We start from the raw sequence: 16,355 nt of genomic DNA, 5'->3' as shown, positions 1-16,355 counted from the left end.
CCAAAAGTACGCTTACCCGGAAGCGTCATAGCGTGCAGAGGCCCTTGATACCGAGATTTTCTCGCACACATCCTTCTCTCCAATTCTCCTCCTTCGCAACGACACAATCCGACCCGCAAACCGCAGCAGCTTAACGCCACACTGCTTCTGTCTCTCCAATGCTCGGAGTATAAGATGATGGTACTCCAGCGTGACAGAGGAGGGGCATAGGCTCATGTGAGCGATAATTCTTACTGGCACACTACAGACAGACCGATTTGAATCTCAACAAGGGATGGTTTGAGATTTGACAAGGGAGGACGAAAGGAATTGGTCTTGTAGACACCGCTTCTAAATATGCTAGAGCCCGCCATCGCCTATGATCCAGGATGAGCGAGTGTGGACAGAGAAGCAAGATAGAAAAGGCCTCTCGTCGCTACGGCGGCGAGAGTTCCTTCTCGCGCCCTAAAATCCGGTCGGCTGCATTGTTCAGTCGGATGGGGGGCAGCGAGAGGGAGACATATCCGTAGCTTATCAATGCATTCAAATGGCTGAAAATTCACAGCATTGTTTGCCCATACACGATGTTCACGTTGAAAGTCAACTTGTCCAATGCAAATGCATGTTGCGTGATTTCTTTTCTAGCTCATCTTTTTCAACGTTACCATGTCCCGCGACGTCAACGCCGCTTCATCAGAACAGTTGCCACATTATGTATACATGCCGATACCGTCCCATAATCTTGGTAGAGATATCCAGTATACTTTGCCTTCCGCCGCCAACCCAAGATCGACCCATACCCGTAACGCCTCATAATGCCAACGCTCCGCCAACTGTCTTTGCGAGCGATACTTATTTCGTAACCTCCTTGATCTTACATTGCCAACCAGATTCCTGGTTAAGAAGGGGAAGACTGGTGGGATCGTTAGTATCGTTGTTTTCACCAAAATAATATGAGGAAGGAGCTTACCTAGCACCAAGGCACCATCCAAGCTCATTGTTGTTGATCTTCTTGGCGATGTTGACCTCCCTGTCAATGGGCATCTCGTAACCGGTATGCAGAAGAGCAAGTTGGAAGTTCAAGTCCAAACAAGTCTCCGGGCGGTCGTTCAGCTCGTCCAAAGCACCCTCGATACTGTGGAAAACATCCCAGTGTTCAGGGCCGTGGCAGACGCGGCTCACAAGCTCCTTGAGCTCGTTGATCGTGAAGCTAGACGGGAGGCCGAGCGGGCTCGTGCGGTCGTAGAAGTACGAGAAGAGGTAAATATCCTCGCGGGCAAAGGTCTTCGCAAGGGAAGGCTGGTGAACACCATTGAAAGCGCAGGGTGCGAGCTTGCACTCGGTATCCTTCTTGAGGGTCTTCTCCGCGATGCCACGGCACTGCGCGGGGGCGCCCTCGGCGGGGCCCTTCATGTCAACGGTGACAGTTTTGCCGAGCGGGTGGCCCTCCTCCAGCGGAACCTCGACCTTGCGGGAGGTACCAGGAATGAGGCATGGGTTCATGACAGATTTCTTGAGGAAGGTGTCGGTAGTGCCGGCCTTCTTGGCCTCCTCGTATGCCGCGTCGAATACGACCCTGTGAATGTTCTCGCGCGCGGCCATGAGTCCGTAGCCCAAGTAAGAGTGCTGGTACAGCGTGAAGTTCCGGCCTCCAAAGTCGAGCTCGTACTTGTGATCACCGTCCGCAAGCTTCTCGGGCATGCCACCGTCCTTGACGTCAGGGAAAGTAGGCTCGAAGACAATCTGGGTAGAGCCACCGCCGAGATCAAAGACGGCAGCGGTGGGGCTCTTGTCAGGACCGCCAATCTTGCCGAGCAGGTAGTTTGTCGTGATCCAGGCATAGACACCCTCATCGGTGCCTTCCATGACCTCAACGCCGCCCTTCTCGGCCGACAAAACCGGGAATGGGTACTTGGTCTCGAGCCTTTCGCGCACAGCAAGCAGAATCTTCTCGCTCAGCTCAGGACCAAGCTTGCGAAGACCAGCAGTGGCCTTGACAGCGACCGGAGTGCAGCCCTGAACCTTCTCGGGAACGCTCTTGACGGCGACATCCATCAAGACATCCAAGCTCTGGGCCGCGCCCTCGGCGTCGGCCTTGTAGGAACTCAGGCCAGAGCCGCCCTCCTTCTTCGGAGTCATCTCGAAGACCTCATTCTCAAGCTCAGGTGTGGGGCCGCAGTTGTTGAAACGGTAGACGTGGATGCGCGAACCAGTGCTGCCAGCGTCGATCATCAGGGCATACTGGATGAGAGGCTTGTCCGAGGAGTAAGAGCGCGTGCATTTCGTGGTGGCGAGAGAGGGATCGGAGGCGACATCGCCGCCGGGGAACTTGCCCGCGGAGGGTGCTGGATGGGTGTGAGCGCGGGCGCATTGCAATGGGGAAATTCTGGAGACAGGTGTACGCACCGGTAGCTGGTGCCTGGCTAGGGGCCAGGTAGAAGAAGATGATGAGGATGAAGGCTATGATGCCTCCCGCCTTCAGGTACCGGGTCCGCTGGCCCTGGTTCATGTTGCTGCTGCTGCTACTGCCGCCGCCGACCTTGTATTCGTTCATGAAGGAGGATGCGCCGGTGGAGGACCTCGAGGGACGAGTGGAATGGCGGTCGGCCTTCTCGAAGGGGTCGAAGGTGCTGTTGCTCTTCAGAGGCAAGGAGAGCGAAGTGCGTCGCCGGGGCGCGCTGTTGAATGAGAAATAAGACCAGATGTCAGGACGCCTGCGGACGTCGACACTACTGGACATGAAATGCTCTGACCAGGCGGTGGCGGCGCCGTAAGCCGAAGACGGTAGCGATCGTGAGGGCGCACGGTGGGAACAATCAAAGCGCAGGATGCCGTGTCGGCGATAAGATGAAAACAGACGAAAGGGGGGGCGCGCAAGAGGGCAGCTAAGATGGAGGAGCGGCGTACAGCAGGAGAGGCCCAGCGCGCGGCAGGAATGTTGGCCGCGCGCTGCCGCAGGGCCAGCCCCTAAACCTGCGCTGCGACGCCACCAGGCCAGCCATGCGCCGCCTGACGAGTCTGGCGGACCGGCGGCTGGCTTCCGAAGAGCCCCAGATCGATAAGCTTGATGGCGGCGGATCGCCCTACCCGCGAGTGGAAGCTTCTGGCAGGCGACGCAACACTGCGCTGCCTGCGCTGAGCAGCGCTCAATAACTATGACGTCCCACGCCGCCGCTCCCTGAACTCTCACATCCACCCGAGTCTCTCGCCGCCAGCATGGAAGTCGAGCTTTACGTGTACGACCTCTCCAAGGTACAGTCCCGCTCGATGGCCGTGATCTGCCTGCGAGCTCCACTGACGTCGCTGTTTAGGGTCTAGCCAGACAGGTACCGCTGCCTTCACCCGCGAGGCTTCGGCGTCGCTAACCGCCCTGTCCGCAGCTCTCCCGCCAGTTCCTCGGCATCCAGATCGACGCCGTCTATCACACGTCGATCGTGTTCGGCGGCATCGAGTATTTCTACGGCGCCGGTAAAGTCGCTTTTTTGGCTGCAGCCGCTCTCGTCCTCGCGTTGCTGACACTGCATGCAGGCGTTCAGTCGTGCTATCCTGGTACAACCCACCATGGAGCGCCTGAAGAAGTCGTCAAGCTCGGCAGCACGAGCCTGCCCATGGACGTGATCCTGGAGTATCTCGAGTCGCTGAAAGAGGTTTACACCCCCGAGGCATACGACCTGTTCGCACACAACTGCAACAATTTGTGAGCGCTTCCTGCCCTCGTTTATATAGTAAGCTGCACACTGACGTTTCCTCAGCTCAAATGACTTCGCCATGTTCCTCGTGGGAAAGGGCATCCCGGACCACATCACATCTCTGCCGCAAACAGTCTTGAATACGCCGTTTGGCCAGATGCTAAGGCCACAGATCGACGCTGCCATGAGATCCGTGACCCAAGCTCCCGTTCCGCCGCAGAACGTGCCCAATAGAGCGCCCGCAGCAGTGGCCAACGGCACCGCCAACGGCGTCACTAACGGCGCTGCGAACGGACCTTCGACTAGCGGAAAATTTCACAATGTGACAACCCTCCAAGAAGTTGACAAACTCCTCACAAGCGCCAAGGATTCCTGCGCGGCCATCTTCTTCACTTCTTCAACTTGCGCTCCCTGCAAGGTCATGTATCCAGCCTTCGATGAGCTGGCAGAGGAGGCAGGTTCCAATGGCGTCTTTATCAAAGTAGACATCAATCAGGCGTACGATGTCGCGGCCAAGTACAGTGTACGGGCCACTCCCACTTTCATCACCTTCCTCAAAGGAATGAAAGACGATCAATGGTCCGGCGCCAACGAGCCGCAGCTCCGTGGCAATGTCCGACTTCTTGTCCAACAGGCCAGCATGGGCCACCCACACACGCGTCTCGACCTCCCCAAGCTCCTCGGCCCAAGTCTTCATCCAGTGACTTACGAAAAGGTCCCGCCACTGGAGAAGTTGATTACGAAGATGGGCGAGCACGGCAAGCACCCTATAATTGCCATGGTTGCTGCCTTCATTACCACTCGTCGTGACTCGGGCTCGCGTGAAGCGCCTCTGCCCTCCCTCCCTGACTTTGCCAACTTCCTTCACGACGCAACCTCTAAAGTCTCTCCCGAAAACCTCTTCGCGGCATACGACCTGTTCCGCCTGACGCTCACAGACCCACGTGTATCCGGCTTTTTCGCAGAGGATAACGACGCTGCCACACTTGTTGCCTTGATTTCGCACGTCAACAACCTCCAGGATTGCCCGTACAACCTTCGCCTCGTCACCCTCCAATTGGCTTGCAACCTCTTCTCGACATCACTAGTGCGCACACATCTACTCGCTCACGAATCCTTCTCCGAGCTCCTCACCCACCTCCTCAGCGCTAGTCTTCTCGACGACAAGCATGGGAATGTGCGCATCGCAGCGGCCAGCCTGGCGTTCAATATTGCCGCTGCTAACCACCGCATGCGCGTCGAGGCAGACCGCGATGTCCTGGACGAGAGTCAGCAAGTGGAGATCGTGGCGGCGCTGCTTGAGGCTGTGGCGGTCGAGAAGGAGAGTAAAGAGGCCGTCTTGGCGATGCTGACAAGTCTGGGGCTCTTGGTGTACTGCGCGGATATGGAAGGTGAAATCGTGGACGTGTGCAAAGCCATGGATGCGAAGGGAACAGTACTTGCGAAGATGGAGTTGTGCGACAAGGATGACCTCGTAGTCGAAGTCGGAAAGGTGCTCTTAGGGAAGGGCCTAGAGATGTAGAGAGAGGATCTGGTAGACAATGGTGCAAAACCATTAGATGCACGACACGAGCTCTCCAGTCTAGATGGCTACTTTTCGTTCTAGAACTACCCCCCTCTGAAACCTTTATTTCAATAGATAGCATATCCGTCTCATTATCCTTTTAATAGATACCGATTTTCTCAATCCCCCTCCCCTCCCCTCTCCTCTCCAATTTTTTTTCCATTTCCCCCCAACCAGCCAGCCAGCCAGCCCTACGCAAACCACCTCACCGCCTCTCCCCTCCCCGCCCTCGTCAACCTCCTCCCTCTCTCCACCGCCTCCACCGCCTTCGCCCCCCCATCCGCATCCCTCCCCCACCTCACCACCCCCCATTCCCCGCTCCCGCTCCCGCTCCCTCCCACATCCACATCCGGCACCAACAACAACCGCCTCCTCTTCCTCCTCTCCTTCCTCATCCGCTCCTCCTCCTCCTCCGCCACCCTCCACCCCGCTCTCCACCTCTCTCTTTCCGCCTCCGAGCGCATAGCCATGGCCCTCTCAAGCGCAGCGTCGGGCTGGTAGATGACGCCAAGCTGGAGGACGAGGACGGTGTAGAAGAGGGGGAGCCAGAAGAGGAGGTCGGGGAGGAGGAAGAGAAGGAAGAGGAGCAGGAGGTGGGGGGAGGTGGTGATGGTGGGATGGAGGGGGTAAGGCGTGTTGGGGGAGGGGGTGGTGTGGTGGATGAGGGATTGGCGGGCGCGGTGGCGGAGGGAGCAGAGGGCGGCGAGGGCGAAGAAAGTGGGGATGGTGGAGAGGAGCTTGAGGTGGAGGGGGGTGAGGCGGTAGTGGGGGGGTTGGGGGTGGGGGTGGGATTGGGGGTGGGACTTGGAATGGGACTGGGGGGTGGGGTTGAGTGGGAGTGGTGGTCGTGGTGGTTGTGGCATTGGGGAGGGCGTGGTCTGTGGTTGGCGGGGCGGTGGGTGGGTTCGTCGTCTGCTGTGCCTTTCTTGTGGGTCATTTGGCTTTCCTGGTCGGGTGGAGGGAGCCATTATAGCGTGATGTCGGCGGGTCTGGGACGGGGGAGTGAGTGATTGGAACTGCTTTTTTAGTTCAAAGATGTAGATGGGGAACGTTCAGTCAAGAAAGCTTATATTTTGCTATGTAGACAAAGAAAGCAGTCATAAAGTATAGGCCATCGCCGAGCTCGGATGTTGTCGTCTTTGTCTGTAGACCAGGGTTCCATTCCATCGATGATTTGAGAAGCCGAGATGATGAAAAACGTTCGCTGTCTGTTGCTGGCTTTCGACGGTTCTGTCTAAATGTCAGTAAACCCGCCCCATAAAGCCCCTATGCTATATAGTATTGTACACGCACCCTTTTTTTTTTTAGAAAACTCCAATCCAGGGCTCCGTATTAATAACTAGCGGATTGTTGGGGACCCATAGAGGTCGTCATCGCCAACGGGTGGTTGTGGTATGCCTCCACCAATTCTGGTGCCCGTCGACAAGGCGAATCATTGACGGGCTCAGAGGGTGATTGATAATGGACATTAAGGAGAATAAATGCGAGACAGATATAACAGCAAAGGGAGATAAAGGTGAAAAAAGCTGCAACACCCGAAAGAAGTGAGTTTGAAGGCATTTTAAGTGGAAGATGAATTTTTGCTGAGGAGGTTGATGAGCCGGAGAATGAACAGGGAGGATCGCGGAATACTCCGAAACAGACAGCTTAATTTTACATATAAATACCACAGTTCACATCTATGGGTGACTAGGCGTTAGGCGCCCTGAACAAAAACAGTATTGTGTTTTTTTTTCTTTTTTGGAGCTTTGGGTTGAACGGTTCGCTAAAGAGATTTCTTCCACGCCCTGATTCACTCAACGGTGCTCCGTGGGGCTGGGGCAGAGTATTTTCGCCACAAAAGAAAGGCAGCTAGTTTGTGTTCCGCCTTCGCAAACTACACATGATGCACATCAGTTCGGGTCTAAAATCATGTCTTGGCTGGATCACTCTCATAGATACTTACGAAGCTATGCGGGCCGATGGTTCCATCCTTAACCCAGAACCCATGCGCACCCATCAGGTTGGCCATCATGACATCAGTGAACAGGCGGTCACCAACGACAGCAATCTGCGAGGGCGACGTCACTCCAGCATCTGGAGCATTGCGAAAGTATTCGAAAACTTCAGAGCGGCAGCCAGGTTTCTGAAGGGAAACATGGATCAGCTTGTGGGGGGTTCACTAAAGCGGAGGTGGAACGAACGAACCTTTGTGTTGTGGTGAAGGACCCTGATTCCAGTATTGCGCTGCAATAGCTCGGCCTGGGCATGAGCCGGATCGGATGCTGTACCGGCGGTATTGGAAACTATCAACAGTTTTGAGCCCGGGTAAGCCTCGCGGAGTTCTTGGAACTTTGCCTGTGTTGGGAGAAAGATCAGCCTGGATTCTAGAAGGAAATGTCGGGAATCCGTGTGTGAATCTAGGATCGGATTGGCGAAAAGAATTGATGAGAACACGACAATTGATAGGGGCAAATGGAACAATATGTTCAGCCATGCAAACATCCGCTTTGGGTTCGGACTTGATGCAGGGATTATTACTTTGTACTCAGGATGAACCTCATCCGTGTGAGGAACGGCAAAGCAGTTGTCCTTGTCCAGAACCACGGCCCGGATGTCTACGGGCTTTCCATCAGGTCGGGTTAGGGCCCGAGACAGCGGCACGGGCAATTGGTTGAAAGTGGAAACCGTGTAGTGCGGGAGGCAGAGCGCAGGGTCTCTCAGGAGCTTGAAGACATTGAGGGTCCCCGAGAGATTCATTGGGCCAATCCGCGCACAGGCGGTGGGGATGTCGACGTGTTTGTTAGAGTCGATGTTTCGCACCCGCCGGGGCAGTTGCGATCAGCACAAAACCCGGCCGGGGAAAACCCGGGCTTGGTGCCTCTTCAGTGCTTGAGAGCTTCCATCACCACCGCGCCGCGCGACCACCCACCACCGCACCACCCGCCACGCCCACACGCATCCACGATCCGCAATCCTTCCAATCGCAGTCGCGCCGCCGCAGCCACCCAGCATGACGAGTACCATCGGAATCCCCATCAAGCTGCTCAACGAGGCCACGGTACGCGCCCGCCGCAACGACTATTTGTCGCGCCCTTGCTCACAGAAGCTGCTCTTCGCAAGGCCGACCGCTGATCACATCTTCGCTGCTAGGGCCACGTTGTCACCCTCGAGCTCTCCACCGGCCAGGTCTACCGCGGCAAGCTTCTTGAAGGTACGTCTCGCCGTGCCGCTTTTGCTCCCAAGCTCAGGTCTTCTTGCGACAAGCTCGCTGACGCGCCACGACTTCATAGCCGAAGACAACATGAACGTCCAGCTGAAGGACATCACCGTCACCGCTCGCGATGGCCGTGTCTCCCATCTCGACCAGGTCTACATCCGCGGCTCCCATGTTCGTTACTTCATCGTCCCAGACATGCTGCGGTATGTATAAGCTCCCTGATCACCCGTTAGAAGAGAGATGTTGACTCAGGGTCTTTCCGTTCTGAAATAGGAATGCCCCCATGTTCCGTTCTCGTGGAACCCGCGGTCGTGGTGTCGGTCTCGCCCGTGGCAGGGCTACCGTCAACAGGGCTCGCGGTGCCCGTGGCCCTCGCTGAACGTCTTGACAAACGACCCAGCGCAAACACACCGACGGCCGAGTCGCCAATCTGCACACGACCGATCGAGACCAGTGACACCAGGTTTTGGATATCATTGCTTTCAATTTGACCGGACTGGACACTGGGGTAATGGGTGGGAATGGCTCTCTAGAAAAATGATCCCCGATGCATGGTCAGCACAGGCGTTCCGGAACTTTAAGGGTAGCCGATATCACATGAATGCTCAAGACGAGCAGGGAGCCGAACCGGCTGGATAAAAAAAATCGAAGAGATTCCCAACGGGCTTTGCTGCCTATCTGCCACCATCGTGATCGCCTTTCAGAAGCCGTACTGATCCTCTGCAAGCTACGTAATTTTCTACTTCATCACGTCATCAAAGCAACGTTTGTCTAGTCTGAAGAATGTCGGATTTGTGTAGAATCGCGGGGCCGAGTGACGTCCCACCGGCCACGACTTAGAGCTAAGTAACCTTCCGCGCCACGACGCGGGAGCTCCTCCGCATTACCTCCGCAACTTCCAAGATGTGAACACCCAGCAACCAGCAACCTTGTCATAAAAATACAACCCTACCAGAAAAAAGGAACTATGGACGCGCCAAAGCCGATGGAAATCTCCAACCCACGGCGCATGCTCGTCGTCGGCGCTCCAGACTCGGGCGTGCTGGAATTCCTCACAGGTATGTAGACCTCCGATAACCTACCCACTCCACCCCTCCCTTTACCTTTTCGCTCCACCTTCCCAGTCTCAATTTGGACGCCTCCCCGCCTTACGCCTCCCGCCTCCAGGCCCCCAAGCTCAAAATGAGATCCCACGCCCACTGACAAAACCCCGCGCGTGAAACAAAACAGACCTCACCACCACAGCCCCTCCGCCTCCTCGTCCCGCAGCTCCCACTGAGGACGCAGACAGCAGCGCCGGCAACCCCAACGATCCCAACGACCCTACCGCCGCCGCCGGCCCCGCCAACAACACCAGCATCGCCGGCCTCACGCACGCCTGGACCCTCACAACACCCTACTACACCACCACCATCCCCATCTGGATCGACGAGATCGCGCGGCCCGCCGCCTGGCGCGACGACTTTTGCCGACCCGAGGCGCGCGAGGTCGTCGCCGCCGTCGGCGCCTGGGTCTACGTCTTCCGCAAACCGCCGGCCGACGCGGGGAGGGAGATGGAGACGGAAAGGGACCGCGTGCTGCAGACGATGCGCGGCATTCGGGAGGTGGTGGAGAAGGGCGCCGGGATGGGGTGGGACGGCGTGTGCTTGGCGGTTGGGGTGAGGGGGAGGGCGGGCGGGCTGGTGGGGACGAGCGAGGTGGTGGTGGCGGGTGTGGAGGAGGAGGGAGAGGGGAAGTGGGGCGCGGAGGAGTGGGAGGATGCGGCGAGGGAGAGGGGGTTCGAGTATGTGGATGCGGAGGCGGAGGGGAGGAACGAGTTTGGCGAGGTGCAGGGCATGGCGCGGGTGAGGGAGGCGCTGGAGGCGAATGAGTGGGAGGGCGATGATGGGGCGGGGTTGAGCGATTTCGAGGAGCTGGAGGGCGAGGGGAGCGGGGATGAGGATTGGAACAAGACTTTTGCGGCGGAGGAGGCGGAGATGGGGTTGGAGTTGCTGGGCTTGAAGACGGAGCTGAATGGGGGTGACGGTGATGATGCGGATGGTGAGGACCAGGCGGCGCAGGTGGAGGAGCTGGAGCGGATGATGAGTAAGTTGAGTGGCATCAAAGGTCAGTGCTTGCTCCTGTTTGCTGGTGAAGGACTCGAACTGATTTGTTTTGGTTGTAGATCTGGCTGCTGGTATGCCCGAGGAACAGAGGAAGAAATTCGCCGCGAAAGCTGTGAACGATCTAATGAAGTCTTCTTAACCCTATGTTTAGGCTGTTCACTCTGACCGCGTGATTCCATCTTCCATCACCCCCGCCTTTGGAATGTGGAGCCTCCTCAAGTATTAGAAAGCCCATGATCGTTGTTTGCGACAAGTCCACGAGGCGGGCCGTTGCTCTAGCGCGCCGGTCTCAAGGTGTAGCAGGCATCAGCTCCAAAACAGATCCCGGACCATCCCAAAAGCTATCCCAGAATTATACACGATCGACGCAATACCGAACCTTTCACTATTCCCACGTATCCATCTATGCAGAATCGGACATAGAGCATTAAAACCTCCGGACCTCCGACACGGCCCAACCGACCCGCTATCTTTGCCAGCACCCCGCGCAGCCCAACCGTTGACTCCTCGGCGATATTCTCCTGGAACCGCCGCTGCCGCGTCCACTTCACTGACCGGTCGGTTCGGCACGCTGATTATGCATGCCAGCAACGGTACGCTATGATATTAGAAGCACATAGATCCCCATAATACAGAAAAAGTCCATGTTTCCCCTCCCCCCCGCCATTGTCAAGGGAGAGAAAAAAATTCATCGTGACTTTCTCCCTCGCTTTGAAAATTGCAAGAACCGCCCCCCGGGCCTCCCCTCCCACGGATGGCCAGCTACGGCACTCTTACATTTTGGTTTTCTCTCCCGGATCCGCCAAGCCCTTTTCTTCCCCAACACCACCACTTCCTGCTCGCCCAGAGCCAGAGGCCGCCAAGATGGTGGGGGAACCCCGGCCACGAGAAGCTTGTGCGCGACCTCCGACGACCGTCGTTCAATGGAGAAACACTCACCCAGTTTCACCATTTTCGCTCTCCCGGTAATTAAGCCGGCTTAAGGGTTGAAGTCGCCGTTTGGTCTTACCCCGCCAACCGGTGCTTATACAACTAGCGTACCCGTCCATCTCCACGTGTGTCGCACAAGCCGGAGTCAAGCCAAAAAGCCAAGCACCGAAGCAAAGCTAACGACCAAGCGCCCAGGATGATCAAACGGTCGTCCAATTGTATTAAGCGATGAAGAGCAAAGCATTACTTGAATAGGAAGTCGGGAGAAAATTAAAACAAAACAAGAAAAAAAAGCAGTAATAAGGGATCAAGAGAGAGAGTCGAATAATTTCATTACAGGATAATCAGAATGAACCCCGCCGGACAAGACCCCGCACCGCACACAACGCCACTCGTCTTTTTAGTTCCAACACCAGACACCTTACAATATTACCAACAACACGCTACGCTCAAACACCTGTTAACCGTTGTAGAAAAGCCCAACAGGAAGAAGAAAAGAAAAAGGGGGGATAAAGCTAGCCATCTAGGGATGCAAAAGAAGTAAAACCAAGGGCCCTCCCAAAAAAAAAATGTCTAACGATCTAACGTGGTCTCGTGGAATAAGATGAGGGAAGCAAAACGCCAGCCCAGAAAAGGAAAAGATGGATAAAAATGGCACAGAGCACCAACCGCGCAAGCCACGAGGAGCCAATTCCCGAAACCCGCTGGACCACAAGGCCAACGTTCTAGCGCCTCCGTTGGCCTGTCCCACGGAGCAATCCCCGCGACACGAACATGCTTGCCAGAAACGACATCGCAAAAAAAAGGGGGGGTTGGTGTTGCTGAAGAAGAGGAAATAAGGGAGAGTAGCAGCCCGGCTGCTCTCTCGTTGCGGGAAGAGCCCGGAGTGGCGGTGGCGCCGTTTCAACTCCGCACTCCTTCCAGAAGGATTCGACCGCGAGGCAACACTAGGGCCCAACGACACGCAAACGACAAACGCTTGGGCCGTGGCAATTTGTTCCCTGTTTCACGTCCTGCGCCTCGCACGTCGACCAAAAGCCATTGTTAGTGCACCCGCTGCTGCGCGAGGCTCTGCTCTTCCAGTCGCGACGAAACGGCGGCGGCGAGGCTTTGATGGTGATGGGCGGAGCAGGCGGCAGCCATGTTGGAGATGGTCGTGGAGGAGGAGCCGACGCTGACCGGGGTGTCGGCCTCGCTGCTGCTGTTCTCGCGCAGGTTGCTGGGGCGCGATGCGAGCTTGACGCCGATGATGCTGTTTGCGCAGCTGTTTGCGCCGGAGTTGACCCTGGAGTTGACCCTACTGACACCTTCGGAGCGCGTCATGCCATTCTTGGGCGAAGGCGGGCGTGAGGCGGGGGGCGAGTTGAGCATCATGTCAATGGTGGAAGCCGGGCGGGAATGGCCGACGGAGGGGATCTGGTAGACGCGGTTCTTGTCGTCCTCGTCGCTGTCGACGGATGCGCTCCTGCGAGGGCGGTCGCCGCTCGTCCTGCGGGTGGTGGTGTGTTTCTTGCGCCACTCGGGGTCGTCGCCCTTCAGCATCTTGCGGAACTTCTCGTTGCGCTCATCGATGACCCAGCGCTCGTAGGGTCCGGGGACGAATTCGCCCTTGTGGTTCCAGCAGTTGACCCAGGCGATGCCGTCGTCCAGGAGGAAGAAACCGGCCTCGCGGACCTTGCCGTGGGAGTCGGTAATTTCGCCAGAGAGCTTGCGGCGCTGGTACTCGGCGTCGAACAGGTAGCGGCGGAGTACGCGACTGTACTTGACGGGGCGGGGCTTCTCCAGGCGTTCACCAGGGCTGCCGTCGGCGGCGTCGGGCCTGGCGAGATACCATCCGCGGCCAGGGATGTACTCGTAAGTGCCGGGCATGGGGTCATTCCAGTGCTCGCTGCGGCGGACCGACTTCTCGGACGATTTGCGGGTGAACCATTTGTGGGGAGTGAAGAGCGTCTGGGTGGCAACAAGCAAGTTGGGCGCCATGGGGGCGAGGGGGGACAGGCACCCGAAGGTGCTGTGAATTTTTGTGGTGTGAGCTGGGGAGGGTGTGGACGGAGAGAGGGCGCGGCGGAGCGGATACGAATATGTAAGGCCGACTGGGCGGTGGAGCTTTGGCCTGAGCTGGGCGGGATAGGAGGCACCGGGACGGGCTGGGCGTACGAGTCCTGGTAGGGATGATGTGAGAAGGGCTGCCGGGAGCTAAATAGGTGTCTTGCGGGAGGGAGGATGTTGGCTGTGTTGGGCGGTCGTGGCTTGCAGTTTTGACTAAGGTAGCGATTTTAAATTTTCGGCGAGCCGTTGCTAAACCAGGGTCCTTTTTTCACGAGACCGGGCTCGCCGTCATGCCTGCGATCCTGCCATCTCCATGAGGTCAGCAGCGAAGGCGGTCCCCGCGCCAGGATTAGCGTCTAGAGATGCGTAGCCATGCGCCAGAGGCATTGCGTGCAGCACCGCTCACGGCGGACGTCGCTATCGCCGCGCACCGTCCAATCGCTCGGGGAGCTGGGCCTGCGTGCCCCCAGCGCCGAGGCAAGCGCGACGAGGCACAGATGCAGCAGAGACCACGGTTGCACACCTCCTTTTCGGCGCCATGGCATCAGCAGCCGGTGGCGGGCGGTGAGGCCGGGGTTGGTCGAGGGCAGTGTGGCAGCAGCGGGAGTGTCGTGGGCTGGGGACAAGGCCGCAGCTGCAGGTCGGGCGTCTGCGGGAGCGCCGCCAGCGTGCAGAGCCAAGAACACCACTTCACATGCCTGTCCGCGCCAGCCTCCCGTCCGGGGACACCTGATAGCGCAATCGCCATCTCGCAACGCTTGCAACGCTTGCAACGCTTGCAACGCTCCACACTAGGCATTTTCGCTTGGCCGCGCGACGCGTGCTTGCGTTTGTGACGTATCGCGCGACCAGCGCATCAAAACAGGCTGAATCCGCGTGCCCACAACGGCTGCTGATCTTGGGACAAAAGGCCGATATCATTCCGTCCAATACAGCAAATCTGCTATCCGATCCGCAACGAACTCCCCGCCGCCCCGCCGCCAATCCCTGGGGCGCGTGCGCCGCCGTGCAACGTGACCAAAACGGGGACACTGATGATGGATAGCACCGCTGGCTCCATGCGCCTCTGCCAGCCGATGAAACTGATGCTCATTTTTTGTCGTTAGGTGTGCATACACGAAGCTTGACTGTCTACGCAAGCTGACGACACCCTGACCTGATGATATCCACGCCGCCCCGCTAGAAGAAAACACTTTACGCCTCAGTGGTGATCCTGGCCTTGGCGTTGGTGACCTTGACGCCCAGCTGCTTCGCCCTGTTGACGATCTCGACCCTCTTGCGTGCCGACACGGCGTGAGCGATCCTGCATGCACGTTAGCCGATCCTGCTCCTGCGAAATCGGCCCGTCCAGGGTGGGAGTAGACGTACTCGGCAGCGTAGGTGCGGTTGTGCATGAGGAGGATGTCAACGTCACGGGCGTTGTTGACGAGGAAGGCCTTGTGGCCGGAGGGGGCCATGTGGCGCGTCTTCTTGTTGGAGCCGTAACCGATCTAGTGCGCAAAGCATCCCGTCAGCGTCGCTGTTCAATTTCCATATCCCTCCTCTGATCCATCTGGTCTCATCCACGTCCGCATCCGGTCGGTGGTCCTGTCCCGTTCCAATTCGAGGCGATGGTGCGAGCGTACCTTGGGCATGGGGGCCTGGCCCTTGAACCGCCTCCTCACGGCATTGTCGATACCCTTGGGCTTCCTCCAGCTGGGGTCGACGCACTTGAAGCGGTCGCTCTGGTGACGGTTGAAGCGCGCAGTGCCTGCAATCCCCCATCTCGATCAGCAAATTGTCCAACACTCGTACAGCGAAGCGGCGAGGGTTTTGCGGGCGGGTGGTGCAGGAGATGCGGCGGCGACAGGGCGCTAGACGGCTGCATGCGCGTGTGGGTGTTGAACGGGAGGCATCGACATACGCTTCTTGACGATCGGGACGTGCTTCTTAGCGGCCACCATCTGCGCGCAGGTGTCAGTACGGGCAGGGACTGTCGAGGAATGCTGCGAGCATGGTATACGCACTTTGTCTGCTGGGGTTGTCGAGAGGGTTAGTACGTCGTCGTCGATGTCCCGGCAAAAAGTATGGTTGTGAAATTGATGTGGGCGGCAGCTGACGGAAGCGGTTTCGCCGACGTCCGACGAGCGAGCTTCACCTGGCGCTAAGCCGTATTGGTCCTACCCTTCAAATCACTCGCCGCTCGTCGTGTGCTCTCTCACTGCACTGTGCCCGTGCCTTTGTCGTTGCTCTTTCGAACCTCAATCGCTGCTGTGGCCGCCCTTGAGCCCTTTGTCGAGTCTTTCCCATCCCAGAACAACACTACGCTGGTCCGCCTCAATCGCGCATCAGGCGGGCCATGATTCTGTCTGCCGGTCTGCGATAGCATCATGGCTTTATTGATGCATGCGACGCCCTGGATAGAGACATAGCGTCCGACGCCGTGTCTCGGTGGCGATGAATTGAGTAGACTTCACCCAGCGACAGGGTGTGGCCCCGATCGGCCGTTGTTTCAGCAAAAAAGAGAGACAAGTCCTCTTGACGCTACACGTGCTGGGTATGCTCGCAGTGTCTGGCCCAAGATCCCTGCATCCAAAGTCTCGGGCACTGATACAGGAGCTGAATGCACAGCGTCGAAGTCTGTGATACCTCCGGCCGGGTGCATAGACATCAACCTTCAAAACAAGTTTTCCCAGCTGGAGAGATCAGATCGACCGACGCTCTTATCTTCTCACCGCTCCGAGATGTCCCTCGAGCCCGCTCAGCGAACGGTTCGACCAGGTGCTCAATTGGATGAGTGCGGCAGCTGTCTCACCTGCCCTGATCGCCGTTGTACAATAGCCTATTTCGACCCACTTATC

General features: G+C 57.6%; 8 protein-coding genes across 8 annotated transcripts; 3 read left to right on the top strand and 5 right to left on the bottom strand.

Moving 5' to 3' along the window:
* Positions 1 to 831: 831 nt before the first annotated feature.
* BKCO1_5100044 (nucleoside diphosphatase gda1) lies at positions 832 to 2,719 on the bottom strand (the record flags this gene model as incomplete). The annotated part of the gene is made up of 3 exons (XM_020276964.1): positions 832 to 892; positions 950 to 2,324; positions 2,386 to 2,719. The coding sequence occupies 3 exons, from the start codon at positions 2,717 to 2,719 to the stop codon at positions 832 to 834; spliced, it is 1,770 nt and encodes a 589-aa protein (XP_020127433.1).
* A 476-nt stretch (positions 2,720 to 3,195) lies between these two features.
* BKCO1_5100043 (thioredoxin) lies at positions 3,196 to 5,190 on the top strand (the record flags this gene model as incomplete). The annotated part of the gene is made up of 5 exons (XM_020276963.1): positions 3,196 to 3,231; positions 3,291 to 3,305; positions 3,360 to 3,447; positions 3,508 to 3,676; positions 3,732 to 5,190. 5 exons carry the CDS (start codon positions 3,196 to 3,198, stop codon positions 5,188 to 5,190), a joined length of 1,767 nt encoding a protein of 588 aa, XP_020127430.1.
* Positions 5,191 to 5,423: 233 nt separating this feature from the next.
* BKCO1_5100042 (uncharacterized protein) lies at positions 5,424 to 6,095 on the bottom strand (the record flags this gene model as incomplete). Its single annotated transcript, XM_020276962.1, has 1 exon — positions 5,424 to 6,095. The coding sequence occupies one exon, from the start codon at positions 6,093 to 6,095 to the stop codon at positions 5,424 to 5,426; it is 672 nt and encodes a 223-aa protein (XP_020127431.1).
* Positions 6,096 to 7,024: 929 nt separating this feature from the next.
* Positions 7,025 to 7,971, bottom strand: BKCO1_5100041 (had superfamily phosphatase; the record flags this gene model as incomplete). Its single annotated transcript, XM_020276961.1, has 4 exons — positions 7,025 to 7,108; positions 7,178 to 7,357; positions 7,420 to 7,569; positions 7,753 to 7,971. 4 exons carry the CDS (start codon positions 7,969 to 7,971, stop codon positions 7,025 to 7,027), a joined length of 633 nt encoding a protein of 210 aa, XP_020127429.1.
* Positions 7,972 to 8,224: 253 nt separating this feature from the next.
* BKCO1_5100040 (small nuclear ribonucleoprotein sm d3) lies at positions 8,225 to 8,810 on the top strand (the record flags this gene model as incomplete). Its single annotated transcript, XM_020276960.1, has 4 exons — positions 8,225 to 8,272; positions 8,365 to 8,425; positions 8,505 to 8,634; positions 8,705 to 8,810. 4 exons carry the CDS (start codon positions 8,225 to 8,227, stop codon positions 8,808 to 8,810), a joined length of 345 nt encoding a protein of 114 aa, XP_020127450.1.
* A 588-nt stretch (positions 8,811 to 9,398) lies between these two features.
* On the top strand, positions 9,399 to 10,675 carry BKCO1_5100039 (alpha and gamma adaptin binding protein p34 protein; the record flags this gene model as incomplete). Its single annotated transcript, XM_020276958.1, has 3 exons — positions 9,399 to 9,489; positions 9,662 to 10,537; positions 10,596 to 10,675. The coding sequence occupies 3 exons, from the start codon at positions 9,399 to 9,401 to the stop codon at positions 10,673 to 10,675; spliced, it is 1,047 nt and encodes a 348-aa protein (XP_020127460.1).
* A 1,835-nt stretch (positions 10,676 to 12,510) lies between these two features.
* On the bottom strand, positions 12,511 to 13,446 carry BKCO1_5100038 (pyranose 2-oxidase; the record flags this gene model as incomplete). Its single annotated transcript, XM_020276957.1, has 1 exon — positions 12,511 to 13,446. The coding sequence occupies one exon, from the start codon at positions 13,444 to 13,446 to the stop codon at positions 12,511 to 12,513; it is 936 nt and encodes a 311-aa protein (XP_020127459.1).
* A 1,263-nt stretch (positions 13,447 to 14,709) lies between these two features.
* On the bottom strand, positions 14,710 to 15,458 carry BKCO1_5100037 (60s ribosomal protein l32; the record flags this gene model as incomplete). Its single annotated transcript, XM_020276956.1, has 4 exons — positions 14,710 to 14,818; positions 14,884 to 15,005; positions 15,141 to 15,265; positions 15,419 to 15,458. The coding sequence occupies 4 exons, from the start codon at positions 15,456 to 15,458 to the stop codon at positions 14,710 to 14,712; spliced, it is 396 nt and encodes a 131-aa protein (XP_020127454.1).
* Positions 15,459 to 16,355: the final 897 nt, after the last annotated feature.

Source organism: Diplodia corticola (genome assembly GCF_001883845.1).
Source record: "Diplodia corticola strain CBS 112549 chromosome Unknown scaffold51, whole genome shotgun sequence".
In the NCBI taxonomy this organism is placed as follows: Eukaryota; Fungi; Ascomycota; class Dothideomycetes; order Botryosphaeriales; family Botryosphaeriaceae; genus Diplodia; species Diplodia corticola.
This window is presented reverse-complemented; position numbering and strand designations above follow the sequence as displayed.